Source organism: Nycticebus coucang, chromosome X (genome assembly GCF_027406575.1).
Source record: "Nycticebus coucang isolate mNycCou1 chromosome X, mNycCou1.pri, whole genome shotgun sequence".
NCBI lineage: Eukaryota > Metazoa > Chordata > Mammalia > Primates > Lorisidae > Nycticebus > Nycticebus coucang.
The window spans coordinates 33,397,224-33,418,930 of record NC_069804.1 but is presented as its reverse complement, the minus strand read 5'-3'; the positions used below and the strand labels follow the sequence as shown (position 1 = coordinate 33,418,930).

Genomic DNA, 21,707 nt, shown 5'->3' with positions numbered 1-21,707 from the left:
GCCCAATCACCTAAAGGCTGATTTTAGAGCCATAACCTGATATTTGGGGGAAAGTATTTTCTGATCTCATACTCATGTGGAGGTCCCACAGTTATATGTTTTAGTACTTTTATGTAGTATTCTCTTTTAGGAATACTTGTTTTTCCTCGTGGACTCTAAGTTTCATAGAGGCTGGGTCTGTGTCTGTCTGTTTACTATTATATACTTCAATTCCTAGCTCAGGTTTCTTCATGCTCAATATACACCTATGACTGATGAATTAGGGCTTTCTAGATAATTCCGGGGGTGAAATATCTGGGAATGGTCTCAGGTGAAGGGATTATAGGCTTTTAACAAGAAAATTAAAAGATTTGGAAGCATATGACAGAACAAAGTAAAATATTTGAAAGATTATCAAATATAAGGATAAAAGGCCAAGGAAACAGCATAATAATATAGAAAGAACAAGGGCCCCAGGAGTGAAACAGATCTGAGACAAAATCTTGGCTTCACTCTCTTCCATTATCGTTTTGTGACAAAGGAACACATTTTTAAACTTTCAGTGTCTTGTTGGCAAGATGGGTGTATTAATGCTACCCTCACCGAAATGTTGCAAAAGTGATAATAAGATCCATTCATTTAGTGGAGTGTCTCTCCACTAAATGAATAGTTACTCCAAAAATGTTAGCTAGTATAAGTGACTATTATTATCTCTTATTATAATTCCTTAGCAAGGAACTGAGAAAAATAGTGAAAACATTTCCACAGGGTTATATCAACTCTGTTTAAACCAGAACTTCCTAAAATCAGACTTATTCACTATGAGAACAGGCCATTGTGAATCAGTGTCCACATGTGTATGCAGAGGAACCATGTTCTGTGCAATGAGGATGTCAAACACTCTATGAATGGGGATTATACTTCGAACTACACAGAACAGTTCAATCTTGTGTACCTGTCAAGGGAAAGTCGAATATGGTCTTTGCTCAATTCTCTCTTCACCCCAAACTGCCTAAGAGTTAAAATATGTTTTTTCTCTTCTTCATAGAGCCAGTGTTCAATAAATTGGATTAATTAAATCAATTAGGCTACAGATCTCCGATTCTTGCTATTCAGAACCAATTCAGATAGATTTGACTTAATGATCAAATTTAGCTTTGTTTTGCTTTTTAACTCAAACTGTTTTTTATCAACCACCACTCTTGACTGATTAAAAAGTATGTACATTAAATATCCTTAAATATAGCTTTAAATGTTGAAGGGCGTAATCCCAGAAACAGAGCAACTGAAGCTTGCTTTGTTAAATTCCATATATTTTGTATTTCAGTCTGGGAAGCAGCAAATAGAGAACCTCTTCAATGACCTGCAGGATGGGAGACGCCTCCTCGACCTCCTGGAAAGCCTGACAGGGCAAAAACTGGTACGTGACTTACTTTTAAGAAAGTTAACATTAACCTCAGTAGAATTTCAGATCAGAGGCAAATAGCGTAGTTTTGTGAGATCTAGTAAAATTCAGCCATTTACTGTGTATTGATTTAATTAATTAGCACCACGAGACATTCCTAAGTAAAACAAACTCACGTCACTATTTTCATTTTGGCATAATCTATCATATTTAGAACAACAAAGTGAAAATGCTTACTAATATAATTTATTTTAATTAAGAGATAGCATTCCTTTTTCCTATTTGGTATCTTTTTATCGAATGTCCTTATAAAGCTGTGATACATAATTACTTTTAAAATTATCTTTGTGCTTTTGTATATTTTGCAATTTGGGGGCATGAATCTGTATTAATTTGTAAATAAAGACACAATTAATGTGGGGCAGGGTAAAAAAGTCTAGGCATTTCAGTCCAATACACAATGCATATGTGAGGAGAATGTAACTTATCTTTGAGAAGTATTATCTCCTCTAACTTCAGAGCATTCCCGTGAGACAGATATGATTGTTATACACAGTTAGAGGTCAATAAAGTCGTGTTGATTAAAGTCTCACAATGGGGGAAAAAGCTCCAGAATTCAAATCTCCCGACTGAAATAATCTTATTCTTAGAGTGCTATTATTCTAATAAGTGGAGTTTAAGGCCCCAATCTACAGTCACAGCCATGCTGCATATCAAATTAGTCCTGCAAAATTATTGCCTTAATATTTTCCTTTCGCCTTTCACTATAACTCCTGAACATGCACGCATGCTCAAACACACACACACACACACACACACACACAACACTCACAACACTCACATACATACAGATTTTGTTAATAATATACAAACTCCAGCAGTTATTCAAAATAAAAGATACTCCAAGTCCTATTCTCCTAACTTGCCTTCGGCAACTCATTTATGCTAAACCACATTGGTCTCTGTAAGCACATTCAGATATGTATGGATTTTTGCCTGTGTTGTTTCAATTGTCTGTACTGCTTTCTATACTGTCTGTCCGAACAATCCTTCAGAAACCTTAATTTCTCCTCACCAATAAAGCCTTTCCCAAATTGCCTTTGCTAATTTCTCTGTCTTCCTAAATCCCATAGAATGTCTATTTTTCTTTGGACGGTTTTGTTATTTTGGTATATATTTACGGGGCTGTGCCACGTCTCCTCGGGTAAATTCTGATTTCTCCAGTCTAGAGATATGCCTGCTGCTTTCACTTTTGAATCATCTTCAACTACCATATGAGATTAATATATTTTAAAATCAAATTCCCGTTTAAAAATGTAATTTTTCAAAAAGTTTGAACTTGGATTGATAGAATATGAACTTAACAATATATTGAAATAATTAGTCAAGTGAAAAAAATTCAGATTTGCCTTACAGATGAACTTGTTATGCTTTTAGCCAATGTGAGGGCATTGTATTTACTTAGGCTTAATTTCATTGGTTACAGGTGTATTCGTGAATAATCTTCCACATCCTATGACTTGTATGTGAGCAAGTTATATTATGTATGCATCATATGTATACGCACAGCTGGAGAAAACAATATGTTTCTGCATGTTCCTAGTTTCTCGAGTATTCTGTGGTCAGTCCTGCTTTCAGTTACAAAATAAGGTAGTCCAGTTGTCTCCCACGTGTTTATGAAAATTATTTCAGAATCATGGGTTCTACAACCTGTCCTGGCCCCTGTGCACAAAACGTTTTTATCTCTTTGCCTCTGGGTACCTCTGTGACTGCTTCTCAGTGCTGCTGCGACTCTCTCTGGTCATTTCAGTGACTCAGGCAACTGGACCATCACCCAAAGGAATTTTTCAGGGTTAACAAATTTAACATAGGCACAAGGTTTGAAAAAAGTAAAAAATAAATAACTTGAGATTTTCATTATGTACATACGTAGATGCAAAGATGAAATGAAACTAATAGGTAACACAAACTGAAGAAAAAATGGTGAACAAAATATCCATGAAATTGGCCAATGTGGAGTAATGCAGCACTGGGAAAAATTGCCAAATATTTATACATGCCTAAATGTACTATTTAATCTCAGATACTGCTGCTCATTCAAATCTGTTATTTATTATTCATTCTAGTCACAAATCTGTCAGCACTGGTCTGAAAGCTTTGCCTTTCCCATAGAGCATAATCTCCTCTGCCATATACACATATGCTCCCAATTTCAGAACTCCAATTCTCTGTACCTGCTCTTGAATTCTAATAGTTTCTGCAGAGATATATCTTCTACCCCTAATGGGAGTTGGGTATAGTATTGAACAGAAATCTTAGCATCCTCCTTTGAAGCATCTGCATTTGGATTACTGGCTAAGGATATCCCCAGGGCTAAAAGAAGGTACTTACTTGCCTTACAACTATAAAATTAAAATGACTCCCCAGAGAGACTCTAATAGGGACAGATTTAAGTTAGCACTTTAAGATCAGAAACCGTAGCTTATTTAAAGAATAGAATAGATTCGGGTCTCATAAATATGCACACGTGTATATAGATGTGTATATTTAATGTTTGAATTTTTACTTTGAAGCAATTGAACATGTTACTAAATCTTCCTCCTGCAATTCTTTTGCAACCAGCTAAAAAGTAATATATAGCTTTTGTCTAAATAGTAAGCAGAGGATTGATTTGGGTAATTATTTTCTAAACTTTAAAATTCTAAAATTGCCATTCGACTTGTGTTTTATACACATAGCACATACAGACACACAAGCAGATCAGTTTTTTTGCTGCTTTTCTTTTGATCTCACATCTTGCTTTCTATGGCCTCCTTTTCTTCTTCTTTGTGATGGGAAATGGGGAAAAAAACCAAAATACCAAAAATACCAAAAATACCAAAATATCTATGTCATTTGGATATTCTTGGAGGAAAATTTTCTCATAGGCAAAAAATGGAGATTCCTGTTCATACAGTTATCCTTAAAGTTGTAAGAAGTCTAATATCCAGACATCAACACTGCTTGATAAAGAGTGCCAGGCAAGTCAGCTTGGAGGTAAGGATGCTTTAGCTTAGTTTGGGTTGCACAGCAGGCAGCAAAAAAGGTAAGTTGTTTTAGGATGAGGAACTGCATGAGAAAGACAGGAAAAATGCTGGAGAGTATAAAAGTAAAACTCAAGAAGTATAAGAACAGATTATTTAGTTGGTGAATGCACAAGGTAGAGAAATAAAAGAGAAAAGAAATGTTGAAAATCTTTGATTGTACAGGCACAGACATATTGTTCGTCCTGGCTCTACCGGGTTATCAGTTGTATACTTATGTATATATTAGCTGTTACCCTGAGGTTCACTCTCTGTCCAATGAGGATAAAACTGTTTGCCTTGCCAGAGAGTTTACAAATAGTCCTTCCAAGTACTTGGTACATACTACAAGGTCAATAATAATATCAAACATTTATATTGTGCTTACTATGTGATAATTTTAAAGTTTTGTACATATTAGCACATTGGATTAATCCAGCAAATATAGGAAATAGTTGTTTTTATTAACTCCATCTTAACAGATGGTAAAACTGGTGTACAAGAAGATTGATAAATATGCCCAAAGTCACACAGCACAAAAGTGGCAGAGCTAAAGGTTGAATGCAACTTGTCCAGCTTTATAGTGCATGCCCTTAACTATTAGCTCTAGTCACCCGAAGGTTAAGAGGAGAGCTTTGTGAGTGGTTTGCATTGGCAGTGGGCTCACTTTAAGAACTTCATTGTTGAAGATATGCAGGATGGAAAAAAGGAAGAACAGTGTGGGGGGGTGGGGGAGAAGGAAAGGAAGTTATGATATGTTCTGGGCAATAGCTCATGGGGTAAAAGAAATAAAACAGAAAGAAAGCATAAATACAGTAGGCGTCATAACAGCTGGAATTTCTAAAACCCTCCAACTGAATAAATGATAATTTGTATATTGTAATGAGCTATGCAGATGTTAGCTTAAACATTACAGGCCAAAATATGACTTTTGGGATTGAGAATGTGGGTTAGGAAAACAAAGATTATTTAGATTTTGAGCTTCAGTGACTAGAACAGTTAAGATAATATTCACAGAAATAGTTTTGTTTAACCTTATTTGGCATTATATAACTTTGGTAGACTCAAATCTCCCTTAAATTTTTCTAAAAGTTTTGAAATTAACTTGTTTAACTACCTTATTAGCAAATATTTCTATGCACACTGATGTCTCTGTCCTTGGCAACCATGCAGTAATCCCCAGCTGGACTATGTAATAAAGGAGGTATCATCCCCAAATAGCCTTTGTGAAAAGAAAAATGCTATCATTCTGGGGGAGTGGTTGGCTCTTGCTAAAAACATACCGGGCCAAGGACAATTAGCTGCATCGCAGACTGTGTTCATTTAAAATATTCCACCTTAAAGTGCCATTCATAAATTTTTTCATTGTTAGTAAATTGTTGATCTGTCTGCTGGGCAATAAACACAACTTCATTTTATTTTCAGCCAAAAGAAAAAGGATCAACAAGAGTTCATGCCCTGAACAATGTCAACAAGGCACTGCGGGTCTTGCAAAACAATAATGTAAGTGGTACCCTAACCAGGGTCTAGATGCTATAAGATAGAATGCTTCATGTTTGAGCGAGGGCTTTGGCCCTAAATGCAGAAAAAGCATCTTAAGTTCTCTTCTAAATCAAAGCAAGTTTTTGAGAGTGCTTGTTCCAGTTCTCGCATGTCTGCTGGTGGTTAATGTGATTCAGGATACAAATGCACATAGCCTCAGAGGACAGGGGAAGACATGACCTAGACATGACAGCGTGCTCCCTGCTGTTTTCAGATTTCACTTGTCACAGCTAGCTGTGTTTGGTGGACGAATTAAGTTCTACAGTGAACTCAGTTTCTGTAGCATTGTTCTGTGCAACAAATGGATTTTATTATACTGAATATTAATTTTTATGTATTAAGTGTGTTCGAATCTGATCGTAATGAATTTGGTCTGAAGCAAGCCACCATTTATCAAACACCGCCTCCAAGTATATAACTTATACAGAAACATCACTATTTTCATTCAGAGTAAGAAACTGTAGATTTGTTTTCTACTCCTGTATTTGGTTTAGTTTAACTGGATGAAAATATGTGTTATATTAGAAAAAGTAAATAATCATAGCTAAGTCATTGGACTGGTCAGAAGAGTTCTAGTCTCATCTGGGGGACTTTGTGACTCATCCATTCTATTATTGCATTAGTGGCAGTTCTCTTACCTATCTAAAGTCTTTCTGATCAGCCTGTACATTTACCAGGCACCTTTAGTAGCTTCATAATCACATCTCTCTTGCATAGATCAATTCAATTACATTGGTCACATACTCTTAAAATAACCACGAACAATGATAGATTAGTACTAATATATACCCCACCACCACCACTGTTTCTCAGCTCATCTGGTAGAGAGAAAGCATTACACAAGATATGGAAGTGGAGACTGGAAAATAATCAGTTGATTTTATGAAATTAGGGTCATTGTCACCTTTGACCTATGAAAATTATTTTACAGAAATATTATGTATTTTATTATCTTTTTTAAAAAAAATCAAAGCTACGTACATTAATGCGATCATGGGGCACCATACACTGGTTTTATAGACCATTTGACACATTTTCATCACACTGGTTAACATAGCCTTCCTGGCATTTTCTTAGTTATTGTGTTAAGACATTTATATTCTACATTTAGTAAGTTTTACATGTACCCTTGTAAGATGCACTGTAGGTGTGATCCCAATCACCCTCCCTCTACCCATCCTCTCCCCTCCACTCCCCTATTTTATTATCTTATAAAGAGAGTTAACTCTATATTGTGAATTTCTCTTCAGTCAGAATAAAATAGTTTCTGGTTTGTTTTCCTCATTATTAGTCCAATAAACTATTTTGAAGCATCAATAGTATCTACTTTTTGAAAATTGTTTAAAATATTGAACACTTACACAAGATACGGCTTTGAAACACCAAAATGGCATATTCTATTTCAAGATATAAAAGTAAGGAAACCAGAAGAAAATTGAGGGAATTATTAGATTCCATTTATTTGATGTAATTAGACACCACACACAAAGAAAAGTCAGTTTAAAAAATTAGCTGTTAGCTCGGCGCCCATATCTCAGTGCTCAGGGTACTGGCCACATACAGCGGGGCTGGCAGGTTCAAACCTGGCCTGGGCTAATCAACAATGGTAACTACAACAAAAAAATAGCCGGGCATTGTGGCAGGTGCCTGTAGCCCCGACTACTTGGGAAGCTGAGGCAAGAGAGTCAGCCCAAGAGTTGGAGGTTGCTGTGGTTAGTGACACCAGGGAACTCTACCAAGGGCTACACAGTGAGACTCCGTCTCAAAAAAAATAAAAATTAGCTGTTGGATTGCCTATAAGGTAATTAATGTAGCCATGCAATTTGTTTGATAAGTGTATTGTTTCTTCACCTATTGGTTATAGATTATGAATATGTAAGACTTCCTATATATATCATAATTATTAATTTCACAGATTTGATATAGAACAAAAAAAAATACGGCAATAAAATAGATAAGGCATAGAAGAATATCTATATGGCTCTTGAATAGCCAAACATTTATTACATAAAATAACCAAACCTGATTCAAAAACAGAAAAATTAACTTGAGCTTCATCAAAACTATATGTTGTTCTTAATTCAGGATATGAGCCCTTTGTTCTATGAGTTAAAAATAAATTTTACTTCTTTGTGCATTACCATTTTACTCAATGGTAATTTGGGATAAAGACAAATTATTCATTTTGATAGAGATTTTTTTTTCTTTTTTGATACAGAATCTCACTTTCTCACCATAGGTAGAGTGCTATGGCATCATAGCTCACAGCAACCTCTAGCTCTTGAGAGTAGCTGGGACTATAGGCATGTACCACCACTCCCCGCTAAAGTTTCTATTTTTAGTAGAGACAGGGTCTTGCACTTGCTTAGGCTGGTCTTGAATTCATGAGCTCAAGCAATCTACCCACCACTGCCTCCTGGAGTGTTAGGAATACAGGCGTGAGCCACCATGACCAGCCCATGAAGTTTATTTAAAAAAAAACAACAACAAACTATTGCTTTATATTTTTTCACCTGGTTTATAAAATATTTGACTAATCAATGCCATTATGATAATTTATTAGGTTATTGTATATATAAGCATTATTGTTTTACCATTTGAATTGATCTATACTTCACCTGAAATTGATTATGGTGTATGGTGTGAAAAATTGGTTAAGAATCAATTTCTTTGTCATTTAGAATCTAATTGACACAACACCATTTTTTTTTAAAAGCCTGCTACTTCCCCATTGCTCTGCAATATTAAGTGTGTTATAAAAATTTGCCAATACATATGTGGGTTTATTTCTGGACTGTAATTTACTTTCATTGCTCTCTTTGTGTGTATATCACATCATCATGTGGATTGAAGTATTTTTATATTATATCCTAATATCCGGTGAAATAGGTCTTCCCACTTTGTTCTTCTTCAAGATTTTCTTGCACATTATTGGCCCTTTGTATTTATATATGTATTTAACAGTTACCATTTCAATATCCATATAAATCCATTTGGAATATGATCAACATTGAGTTAAATCTATAGATTTGGGAACAATTAACATGTTTACAATATTGAGTATGCCAGTTTTCTCCTATTTTTTTTTTTTTTGAGACAGAGTTTCTATGCCAACCTTAGTAGAGTGTCGTGGCATCACAGCTCACAGCAACCTCCAACTCTTGGGCGATTCTCTTGCCTCAGCCTCCCAAGTAGCTGGGACTGCAGGCGCCCACCACAATGCCCAGGTAATTTTTTTTGTTGTTGCAGTTGTCATTGTTGTTTTAGCTGGCCTGGGCCAGGTTCTAACCTGCCAGCCCTGGTGTATGTGGCTGGTGCCTTAACCACCAAGCCTTCCTAATATATATATATATATATTTTTTTTTTTTGGCCAGGGCTTGTGTGTGTGTGTATATATATATATATATATATTTTTTTTTTTTTTTTTTTTTTTTTTTTTTGCCAGGGCTGGATTTGAACCCACTGCCTCTGGTATATGGGGCCGGCACCCTACTCCTTTGAGCCACAGGAGCCACCCCTTCCTACTATATTTTAAATTTTAAAAGTTCAGTAGAAGAAATAGCTAAGAAATTTGAACAGGAACTTCATAAGAGGGTGTTCAAAACTTCAAGAATAATATTAAAAAGTGTTTAACCTCATCTCTTCCTTGGCACAACCTATGGAGGTGGCAGCCATCTCCTGTTCGCCATCATGGCTGCCCTCAGCCTGTGAAGCTGAAGACTGTCAAAAAGAAGACCAAGAAGTTTATCCGGCACCAGTCAGACGGTTATGTCAAAATTAAGTGTGACTGGCAGAAACCCAGAGGTATTGACAACAGTGCTGGGAAAAAGATTCAACAGCCAGATCCTGATGCCCAACATTGGTTATGCGAGCAACAAGAAAACAAAGCATATGCTGCCCAGTGGCTTCTGGAAGTTCCTTATCCACAACTTCACAGAGCTGAAAGTGCTGCTGATGTGCAACAAATCTTACTGTGCAGAGATCACGCACAACATTTCCTCCAAGAACCGCAAAACCACAGTGGAAAGAGCAGCCCAGCTGGCCATCAGAGTCACCAATCCCAATGCCAGGCTGCACAGCGAAGAAAATGAACAGACAGCTCATGTGCACATTTTATTCGTGTTTAAATAAAACCATAAAAACTGCAAAAAAAAAAAAAAGAAGTGTTTAACCTCAGTAGCAATTGAGGAAATTTAAAAGTGCGATGAGATACCAAAGAAACTCAACAAAATGACTGAAATTAGAAAGACTATTAAGGCTGTGTGTTGATGAGGACACAGAATACCTGGAGCTCCCACGGCTGATTGATGGAAGTAGAAGTTAGAAAACAACTGAAAAGGTTGGCACTATCTGCTACGTGTGAAAATGCACAGTCCTTATGACTCAGCAGCTTCATTCCTAGGCATATAACTAACGGAAATGTATTTCTGGCTGGGTGCCTGCAGCTCAGCGGCTAGGGTGCCAGCAACATACACCACGGCTGGCAGGTTCGAACCCAGCCCTGGCCTGCCAAACAACAAGGACAACTACAACAACAAAAAAATAGCTGGGGGCCGTGCCTGTGGCTCAGTGATTAGGACACTGGCCCCCTATACTGAGAGTGGCAGGTTTGAACCCGCCCCAGCCAAACTGCAACAACAGCAACAACAACAAAAATAGCTGGGCATTGGGCGCCGCCTGTGGCTCAAAGGGGTAGGGTGCCAGCCCCATATGCCCGAGGTGGTGAGTTCAAACCCAGCCCTGGCCAGAAACTGCAAAAAAAAAAAAAAAATAGTTGGGCATTGTGGTGGAAGCCTGTAGTCCCAGCTAGTTGGGAGGCTGAGGCAAGAAAATCGCTTAAGCCCAAGAGTGTGAGGCTGCTGTGAGCTGTGATGTCACCGCACTCTACTGAGGGTGACATAGAATGCCTCAAAAAAAAAAAAAAAAACTGTGTTTCTATGTTTTCCAAAATATATGTATATATGATAATTTTCTTTTTTTTCTATGTACCAGATTCTATTAAATTTTTATTTTATTTTATTTTATTATTAAATCATAGCTGTGTACACTGATATGATCATGGGGCATCATTCACTAGCTTTACAGACCGTTTACCAAGTTTCACATATACCCTTGTAAGATGCACTGCTGGTGTAATCCCACCAATTCCCTTCCCTCTACCCACCTCCCCCCTCCCTCCCCTCCCTTTCCCCCTTCCCCCTATTCTTAGGTTATAACTGGGTTATAGCTTTCATGTGCAAACCCTAAATTAGTTTCATAGTAGGGCTGAGTACATTGGGTACTTTCTCTTCCATTCTTGAGATACTTTACTAAGAAGAATATGTTCCAGCTCCATCCATGTAAACATGAAAGAGGTAAAGTCTCCATCTTTCTTTAGGGCTGCATAATATGATAATTTTCATAGCACTTTTATTTGTAATAGCCAAAACTGAAGTGACTATGGCACATTCACATGATGGGATCTTAGAAAGCAATGAAAATGAACACAGGACAGCTGCACACAATACACAAGGTGGACGAATCTCCTGCAAGAGATTTGAGCAAAACAAAGGAGGCACAAAAGAATAGCCACCATAATTTCAAAAACAGGCCAAATGTTTCTATGCTTTTAAGATTTAGGGAAGTGCTTAGATTTTGAAAGAAGTGAAGCAGTAAAATACATCCGAGAATCTTCAGAAATGCTTAAATAATGTTCTGTGTTTTAACCTGATGATTGTATACATGTGCACTTATTATGAGAAAATTCATCAAGCTGTACCAGTATGTATCCTTTTATATATGTATATTATACTTCAATTAAAAAAATATAGAGAAACCTCTAAAGGAAAAGTAAACCTGACCTTGCAACCTCTGAAATGTCAATGACCATATTTACCAATTGATCATAGATCTCATATTTTCTATTACTTTATAATAGAAAATAAAAAAAGTGAGTATATAAAATTGGTGAACGAATGTGAGTATACAGAAAGAAAATGAATATGCAGAATTAGAAAGTGACTAAGGCAACATATGGATCTTCTCTGGGAAGGCCACATTTTTTATAGAATTTGGGGAACCCCTAATGTTTTAGCAGTAAAGGTCCCAAAATAATAACTTAAATTTAGGACATAGTCCTTCAAAAGCAAATTTGCACAATGCTTTCATTAGAATCTGAGCTTTAATGAGGAGCTGCGTAAACCTGGGATATCGGCATTAGAGAGCAGAGATACTCATAAAACGTTCTCAAGCAAAAACCAAACCCTCGGCAAAATAACCTTTACCTCAGTTAGCCCCAGGCTGAACGATACGAAATGTGAATGTTCAAAAGTAAATGTATTATCCTTTCATACTTCTTCATTATTCTGTAATGAAAGGAAGCATCAAAGAAATAAAACTATTCTGAGGTACAACTTTATTAATCTCTGCTTCTTATTATAAGCAAGAAATACACAATTAAATCAGAGAATATTCGAGGGTAGGACTTGTTCCTAAAGATGGGATTGGATGGCCTGTATCAGGTGAATAAACAATTCTGGGGCAGGATATAGATAAATAAGAATATTAAATAAAATAATAGATAAGATCATTTCAAATTCTTTGTCAAAATCACCAACATTCAAATTAGAATGAACTATAGAAGATATTGGCAATTTTGAGTAATCGTACCTTGAACAGAATAGTTTTGGTATATCACCATTTCACACATCTGTTATTGTCCCCTATGTGTCAGGTTGTAGTCTAGATGATAGACATGTAGTGAGTTATCAAATCAAACACAACCCTTTCTTTCATAGATCTTATGGCCCCGTGGCAGGGAAAATTAAACATAGATAACTCATGTAGTGATAGGTAAGTGAATGAAGAAGCAATAAACAGAATGAATAGGAGGTCAAAGAAGACCCCTTGGTTAAGTTGCTATATGATCAGTGACTAAAGGAAGTAAGAAGTGAACCGTGGAATTATCTACAAAAAGATGGTGAAGGCAGAGCAATAAAAACTACCTTGAAATTAAAAAGCATTTGGAATTAGAACTCACTAGGTGGAGCAAACTGAGTGTGGGGGGAAAGAAAACGTAGTAAAGAAGGAGAACAGAGGGATAGTGAGCTGGGGTGTAAGCGGAAAGCATGGTGAGCCGCAGCTAGGGTTGTGGCTAAATAGGAAGGCAATGACTAAAAATAAAAATGCTGTTTTAAATTAAATGAGTCATAACTCAAATTCTTGTAAAAATCAGTGATAGCATAAATAATGAAGAATAACTTATGGAAAATGTATTTCAAGAGTTCAATTTTTACCCAAGAAACTTATAATGAACAAGGAAAATATAATACAACTTATTGCATAATAGAAATGCTGCTAAAACCACAAAAATTGCTGGAAAGTATTTACATTTAGAGCCTTTAATGCACCATTGTCAGATTGCAACATATTTAGCAGTGAACAATGAGACTATGAGTAATATAAACAAACCGTAGATTTAACTGATTTTTCTATTCCTTAACACTTCAAAGTGTACTAGATAGTTCTTCTGTAAAATATGTGTGCATTGTGCATAAACCCCCCCACAAAGTTTAATTTGCAAGAGGAGTGATAATTTCACTTAAATTAACCAAATCCAAATCTGAGCTCTCAACTATACAGTCAGGAAATTCCAGCTCTGTCATTACTAGGAATGCCATTATTAGGAATCCCTATGGAACAGTCAGGGCTCAGGGGATCTATGTGATGCCTTTTATATACAGAAAAAGCCTTTCATCTTTAGTCCATTGAGATGTCCACTGATAGAGTTATCATACAATTCCAAGTCACTTTGTGAAGCCAAGTGTATTAGTAGCTCTCCTGCTATAAAACAGATGGCATACACAAAACAAAGTTAAAGAGATTGTAATGAAACACACAGCAAGATGGCAGACTAGAGACATACCCTTGCCAGCTACTTGTGGTAAGACAGGGGAAAGTGGCCTCCAGCCACCTCTGGCTGGGAGAATCTGCACAGAAACATCACTACAGGAAATAACGAAGCAGCAAGAAACTTCAGGAGTCAACAAGGAGGTCTGGAGCTGAGGAAAACTGATGGGGCAGGCAGGTGCCCTTTGGCCAGCTCTCCCATGGAGGGCCAGAGATGGGAAAAGGTTGTCCTGCAGTATTTTAATTTTGGACTAGGCTACTTGGAGCAGTGAGTGGACTCTAACAGCATCCTGTATCCAGGGTTGAACACCAGGTACAGTGGTTCTCCCATCAGTTTTGCTGCTGGCAGAGTACTACCATTATGGAAAGACCACCTATGAGGGAGGGATAGTCCTCAGAGTCCTAGTGCACACATGGTTCTGGAACCCTGCTGAGCTTGAGCAGCTATTTTGGGGGTGAGCTGAGTGCCCCTGCATCCCCACTGGGAGAGCTGCTTTATTGTCAAGGGACACTGTCTGAAGGGCCTCCTGGGAAGTCTGGCAAGAGCTATGGGACCCCAGTCCCATGGGAACTGAATGCTGATGAAATGAACAGACCTCTTGAATGAGGGCCAAGAAGTCAAAAAGACAAGATTTGTTCTCCTTTGCAACTAGAAAGTGGTTTCCAACCACCATCATATACAGAAAATCCAGCATGTATTCTCCATCTCCTAACAATGCAGTGCAAATCCATCAGGTGACAGAGAACTTCTCAAGTGAAACTTTTTAAGCTACTTAAAACAATTTTCAGCCCAGAATTCTATATCCTGCTAAGCTAAACAACCTTAGTTTGAATGATAGCTGGGTCAAGGAAGAGATAAAGGAGGATATTGCTAAATTCCTCTAACATAACTAAAATGAAACTACAAGTTACCTAAATCTGTGGGATACTACAAAAGCAGTCTTAAGAGGAAAATTTATTACATTAGATGCCTACAACTGAAAAACAGAAAGAAAGCACATCAACAATCTAATGAATCATCTTGAGGAAATGGAAAAGGAAGAGAAATCCAATCTGAAACCTAGCAAAAGAAAAGAAATAAACAAATTTATATCAGAAATAAATGAAATTGAAAACTAACGAGTCATGCAGAAAATCAATGAAATGAAAAATTGATTCTTCAAAAAGATAAATAAAATAGATGAACTTTTGGCCAGATTAACTAGCAACAGAAAAGTAAAATCTCTATATAACCTCAATTGAAATGAAAAAGGGGAAATAACAACAGACACCACAGAGATACAAAAGATTATCTGTGACTACTACAAGAAAGTCTAGCTCAGAAGTTTGACAATGTGAAGGAAATGGACTAATACCTGGAATCGCACCATCTCCCTAGAGTTAACCAGGAAAAAATAGATCTCTTAAACAGACCATTATCAAGAACTGAAATCGAAGAAACAATAAAAAATCTTCTAACAACAAAAAGCCATGGACCAAATGGCTTTGCAATAGAATTCTATCAAACCTTCAAATATTAGATTGTACCTAGGCTGCAGAACCTATTCCAAAACACTGGGAAGGAATCTCCCCTAACATATACTATGAAGCAAATATCACCCTAAAACCACAAACATGAAAGGACCCAACCAAAAAGAAGAAGTACACACCAATTTCGCTAATGAATATTGATGCAAAAATACTCAAAATCTTAGCCAATAGATTACAACTACACATTAAAAAATATATACATCATGATCAAGTAGGCTTCTTCACAGGGATACAAGACTGCTTTAACATATACAAGTCCATGAATGTAATTCACCATAGTAATACAAGGGAAAACAAAGACCTTATGATCCTCTCAATAGATGCAGAAAAAGCCTTTGATAAAATTCAGCATCATTTTCTAACAAGAACACTTAAGATTATGTGCATATATGGTGGCACCTGTGGCTCAAGGGAGTAGGGCACTGGCCCCATATACTGGAGGTGGTTGGTTCAAACTCATGCCGGCCAAAAACTGCAAAAAAAAAAAAAAAAGAAAAGGGTGGAGCCTGTGGCTCAAGGAGTAGGGCACCAGTCCCATAAGCTGGAGGTGGCAAGTTCAAACCCAGCCCTGGCCAAAAACCACAAAAAAAAAAAAAAAAAAGAAAGAAAGAAAAAGAAAAAGAAAGAAGAAAAGATTATGGGCATAGATGGCACATTTCTTAAATTGGTTGATACCATCTTTGAGAAACTCATAGCTAATATACCAAATGCAGTAAAACAGAAGTATTTTCCACTTAGAACTGGAACCAGATAAGGATGTCTTTTATCACTACAACTATTCAACATACTATTGGAAGTTCTAGGTAATGAAATCAGGCAAGAGAAGGATATAAAGGGGTAGAGGAAATCAAACTCTCACTCTTTGTCCACAATACAATAGTATACTTAGAAAACCCCAGACAACCACAGGACTCTTGCAAGTGATCAAGAAATACAGTAATATCTCAGGGTATAAAACCAATGTCCACAAATCAGTAGCCTTTGTATACATCAACAACAGCCACATCAAGAAGCTAATCAAAGATTTAACTCCCTTCACAGTAGCTTCAAAGAAAAATGAAATTCCTAGGAATACACGTAACAAAATAGGTGAAGGACCCCTATAAGGAGAATTATGAAACTCTAAGAAAACAAACAGCAGAAGTCATTAACAAGTGGAAAAACATACCACGCTCTTGGCTAGGAAGAATCAACATTGTTAAAATGTCTATACTACTCAAAGCAATCTATAGATTCAATGCAATCCTCATTAAAATACCAACAATACCTCAATACTTTGAAGAAGTGGAAAAAATAGTTATTCCTTTTATATGGAATAACAACAATAACAACAACAACAACAAATGCCATATAGCCACGGTAATTTTTATAATAAAAGCAAAACCGGAGGCATCACTCTACCAGACTTTAGGTTGTATTACAAGTCCACAGTAATCAAAACAGTGCATTATTGACACAAAAATAGAGACATAGACATATGGAACAGAATAGAAAACAAAGAGATGAAACCAGTTTTTAATTGCCATCTGATCTTTTACAAACCAAGCAAAAGCATATACTGAGTAAAAGAACCCCTATTCAATAAATGGTGCTGGGAGAACTGGATATTCACATGTAAGAGACTGAAATTGGACCTGCACCTTTCACCACTTACAAAAATTGATTCAAGATGGATAAATGATTCAAATCTAAGGCAAGAAACAGTAAAAAATCATAGAAGAAAGTGTGGGAAAAACTCTTGAGGATGTCATCCTGAGAAAAGATTTTATGAAAAATACTTCAGCAGCAATTGCAACAACAACAACAAATAAACAAATGAGACTTAATTAAACTGAAAAACTTTCATACATCTAAGGACACAACAATTAAAACAAACAGACAACCTTCAGAATGGGAAAAGATACTTGTATGTTACAAATCTGACAAAGGCTTGATAAGTAGGATCTATAGAGAATGCAAATTAATTAACAGCAGCCTCAAGCAGCAGCAGCAACAACAACAAACAGCTACCAATCCCATCTATCACTGGGCAAGAGACTCGAACAGAACCTTCTCTGACAAAGATAGATGAATAGCTCATAAACATGAAAAAATGTTCATCATCCCTAATTATCAGATAAATGTAAATCAAAGCCATCCTGTGAAACCCATTGAAAATAGCCCACATCCCAAAATCCTAAAGTTGCAGATGCTGGCATGGGTGTAGAGAGAGAGGAACATTTTCACCTTGTTGGTGAAATACAGAGGCTTTTGAAAGAAGTATGGAGAGTCCTCAAAGAACTCAAAGTAGACCTCCCACTTGACCCTGCAATTTCACTACTCGGCATCTACTATTAGAAAAAAAAAAAAGTCATTTTATCATAAAGACATTTGCACTAGAATGTTTATCATAGCTCAATTTACAATCGCCTTGATGTGGAAACAACCTAAATGCCCATCAACTCAGGAATAGATTAACAAGCTGTGACATATGTATACCATGAAGTACTATTCATCCATAATGAAAGATGGTGACTTTACATCTTTTGTATTGACCTGAATGGAGTTGAAACACATTCTTCTTAGTAAAATACCACAAGAATGGAAAAGCAAGTATCCAGTGTATTCATTTTTATTATGAAGCCAGTAGACGATCTAGCACATAACCCATAGGAGAAAAAATTCTATTTAAGGTGGCGGAGGAACAGGAAATGGGGAGAGGGGAGGGGCGATTGGTGTGTCCTACTTAAAGGACACAAGGGTAGAGGTGTATGGCACACCTTTTGGGTGTGGGATACAACTACAACAGGGACTCTCCCTAACAAATTCAAAAATGGTGACCTGGTTGTTTTTGCCCTCACAATAACCTGAGATTAAAAAAAAAATAGAGAGAGAGAACATAAAAAGAAAAAGGTAGAGTGTAATGAGGAGAATATTTCCAGAAATGTGGGCATGAATAAAGGAGCTAACAATGAATGATGAATATAGCATGAGTTGTTAAACTTTAGTACCTCTAAATCTTAACACATTATTACCTTAACTTGGTAATAGTTCTCAGCTTGGGAAAGGACCACAGGGCAGCAACTTGAACATGAGTATATAAAACATGTAGTTATTCTCAAAGCATGATATGGTAAGGGTGTTGTGGGAAAAGCTATACCTTAGCCTCTTTTTTGAACCCTCCAACATCCTCCCAGTGCTACTCATTGTTTGAGTACAATTAGAAGACAGAGAATAAGAGACCTCAGGTGATGGAGTCATCTTTTACAAAGAAGGGGTGAAGAAGCTTGCTGGGTGAGTGTGTGTGTGGGGGGAATGAAAACAATATAATCAGCATTCCAGATATTCCTACTTTTTTTTTTTTTTGAGACAAATTTAGTACTTGAGAATCTGTACACTGAGAACCCTAACGTGGACTAAGGTTCAGCCTTGCTAAGTGTATCAAGAAGTCATACTCTTTCCCATGATGCCTGGAGGAAATTAAAACCAGAAAAGAAAAATAAATTAAGAGTCATTTCTGATTTCTACTCTTCTGTACAAATTACCAACAGCATGGAAAAATACTAATATAGTTAAAATTTTTCTGCCACATATATAAATTAAAATGGATAATAAATTAAGATGCAGTGAAAATGTCATTAAATATGCCAAAAGCACTTCTAAAATTTATATTTTTGTCAATAAGAATGCTAGAAATTAATAATACATTTATAAATTCGATTCAATTAAAGTATGTTGAATAAGAAACCAAGAGCACAAAACCACATTTGTTAAGGAAAAAAATATTCTATACTAAAACCCATGAGAAACAGCCTAGGTTTGAGGATGAATTTTTGTCTTTGATTTTATCTTCATTAAAAAAAAAAAGACAGAATCAATTGAATCCAACTTTCAAATAAAAGTGTTATAAAAATGCTCTAAGGAAAGTAATAACTAAAGATAAATGAAGAAATTAGAAAGAAGAAACACTAGATAAATTTAAGAGCTAGTATTTAGTTTTTGTAGTTACATAAAATACATACATTTATTATAAATGTGATTAGTAGAAAAGGGGAGAAGACAAATATATGCAATTGAAAAATAGAAAGGAATTGTTAAAGGTAAGTGCCAGAGATACAGCAACCAAAAATGGATTCTACACATAACTACATGGTTATTATTTTAAAAACAACAAAATTAGATGCTGGTGATAAATTCATCCCTTTCTAAAAAATTGATAATTCCTATTAGAAAATTGTATAAACCATCTCCCAATTTTGAAGAACCATCAACAAACTTATTGTCTAAAAATCACTTGTTAAACAAATTAGCCTTCTCTTATTCTGAAAAGAATATTAGAAGCTTTCTTTCAAAAAGATACTTTTTGGTAGTTTCAAGATCTTTTGGGGTCAAATTCATTTTGTCTTCTTCTTTCCTTGGGTCTCCTTCACTTTAGCCCATCCTTCTGCCATAATTTACTAGTTCTAACCTAGCTCCTCAACTTAACCCTGTTCGTCAGTTTCCTTTACTTTCCCTGCCATGACTTCGAACTTGCAGTCGTCACTCACAGCTCACCTCCACGGAGGATGGAACGGACACAACGTTTATGTTCTGATTTGCATTCTCTGTGCTGGAGGTTTTAGCATAAAGTTATCCATGTTATCAATAATTTATTTTTGGAAAACCATGTCCTGAGAATAAAATACTTCTAAGTGCAGCGATACCTTTATAACAATATTTGCTGAAAGCAAAACTCATTTGTAATAGTGTTGGCAGTGATTTTAAAAAGCAAACAAAGGAAAGTACAAAATTCTGCACAACAGGACACGATGCTACCAAGTGATTATTGTTTCCACACCAGCTGTAGATAAAAATACATCTGTGTCTTCCATTTATTGGTGACTTGTTGAAGGTAGGCAGAGCAATTCCCAGCTAAGGTGGAAATATCTTTCATATCGCCATTCCATCATTCTTTTACACGTCTACACTCCTGTCTGAGAGCAATGCCCTTCATTAGGCATTCTGAATTCAGTTCTCACAAATGAAAAGAGACATTTAATGGGCAATTTAAACTTGTTTATTAATAGAGTTTCTTCCCTTAGATACAACTAAGTTTTCAGTAAATGAGTTTTCTCTATCAGATGATTAATCATTTTGTGTCTACTTGAATGATTATTTTTTTTCACTGGTAAAGAAATTTATCAGCTACATATCTGATAGTGAGATTTAACTGTCTGTGGTTCTTTAAACTTCCCTCCATATGTGTTATGACCCTTGTCTTCTTTTACAGACAAGAAAGTTTTCCAGTTTGTATCTTCTTCCTCCTTCCCAAAATTTCCGTGTTTATATTGTATGAATTCCAATGTCTTTAAAAAACTCTGTTAAGAATGTAGTGTTGATATACACCCTAGGTACATAACCAGACTTTACTTACTTAATATGATTTAGTATTAGCTGACACGGTTGTAGGTAGATCTCATAATGAAGCTCAGTATACCACTCTTATCAATTGTCTATCACAAGGTGGAAAATTTTTCCCAACTTCAAATCTACCAAGTGAGATAACAGAAAGCACATAAGATCATTGTCACACATTATTAAACCACAAATTGAAAGTGAGTATTTAAAAAGCCTAGGGTGAAAATTCAAATGACAGCTATGTTCAAATATTCACTTAATCATGTCATTGAAAATTGTCACTGAAATAAATTGAATGGTTGTCAAATGTCACCAATCTGAAAAAAATGATATAGTGTTCACACTTGCTGGCATATAATCTTCAATAAAGGAGATTCTAAAGTGTTCTTTAAAACTAGTATTTTATGTGTCCTTTAAATATTCAGAAACTTAAATAGCCATATTTTGGGGTATGTCAGTACATAATATCTTTGACTGAATATAAACTACTACCATTGATCACTCATAAAATCCACTGTCCAAATGTAAATTCCAATTTTAAAGTTAATTTATGTCAGACAAGTATGATTTCTTACACTAAATTTTGAGTCCACACAATGGGCCTGTAAAATATCTATACTTTAAATAAATTCATTCTTAAGGATTTAGAAGCAATATCATGGGTGTCCAACCTTTTTTCTTCTCTGGTGCACATTGAAAGAATAAGAGTTATCTTGGGCTACACATTAAATACACAAAACTAAGCAAAGAAAATTAGCAAAAAAAAAAAAAAAAAAAAGTCCTTGCATACTTTCTGTGATATCCAACACCACAGCCAAAACATTGCTCAATAAACCAGTATGCAGCCTAGGGGCCAAGGGCCACAGGTTGGACAACCCTGAATAGATCTGTTAACTCTGTAACTTACCAATTGTAAGGTCTTTGTT

At 36.0% G+C, this 21,707-nt stretch overlaps 1 protein-coding gene across 6 annotated transcripts in view; it reads left to right on the top strand.

The window, feature by feature from the left end:
• DMD (dystrophin) overlaps positions 1-21,707 on the top strand; it is a 2,416,375-nt gene that overhangs the window by 502,036 nt on the left and 1,892,632 nt on the right. For all 6 annotated transcript variants that reach the window (XM_053581215.1, XM_053581214.1, XM_053581218.1 and 3 more), the window contains 2 exons: positions 1,307-1,399; positions 5,872-5,949. In XM_053581215.1, coding sequence (XP_053437190.1) covers positions 1,307-1,399; positions 5,872-5,949 — 171 coding nt within the window. The remainder of the gene's footprint in view (positions 1-1,306; positions 1,400-5,871; positions 5,950-21,707) is intronic.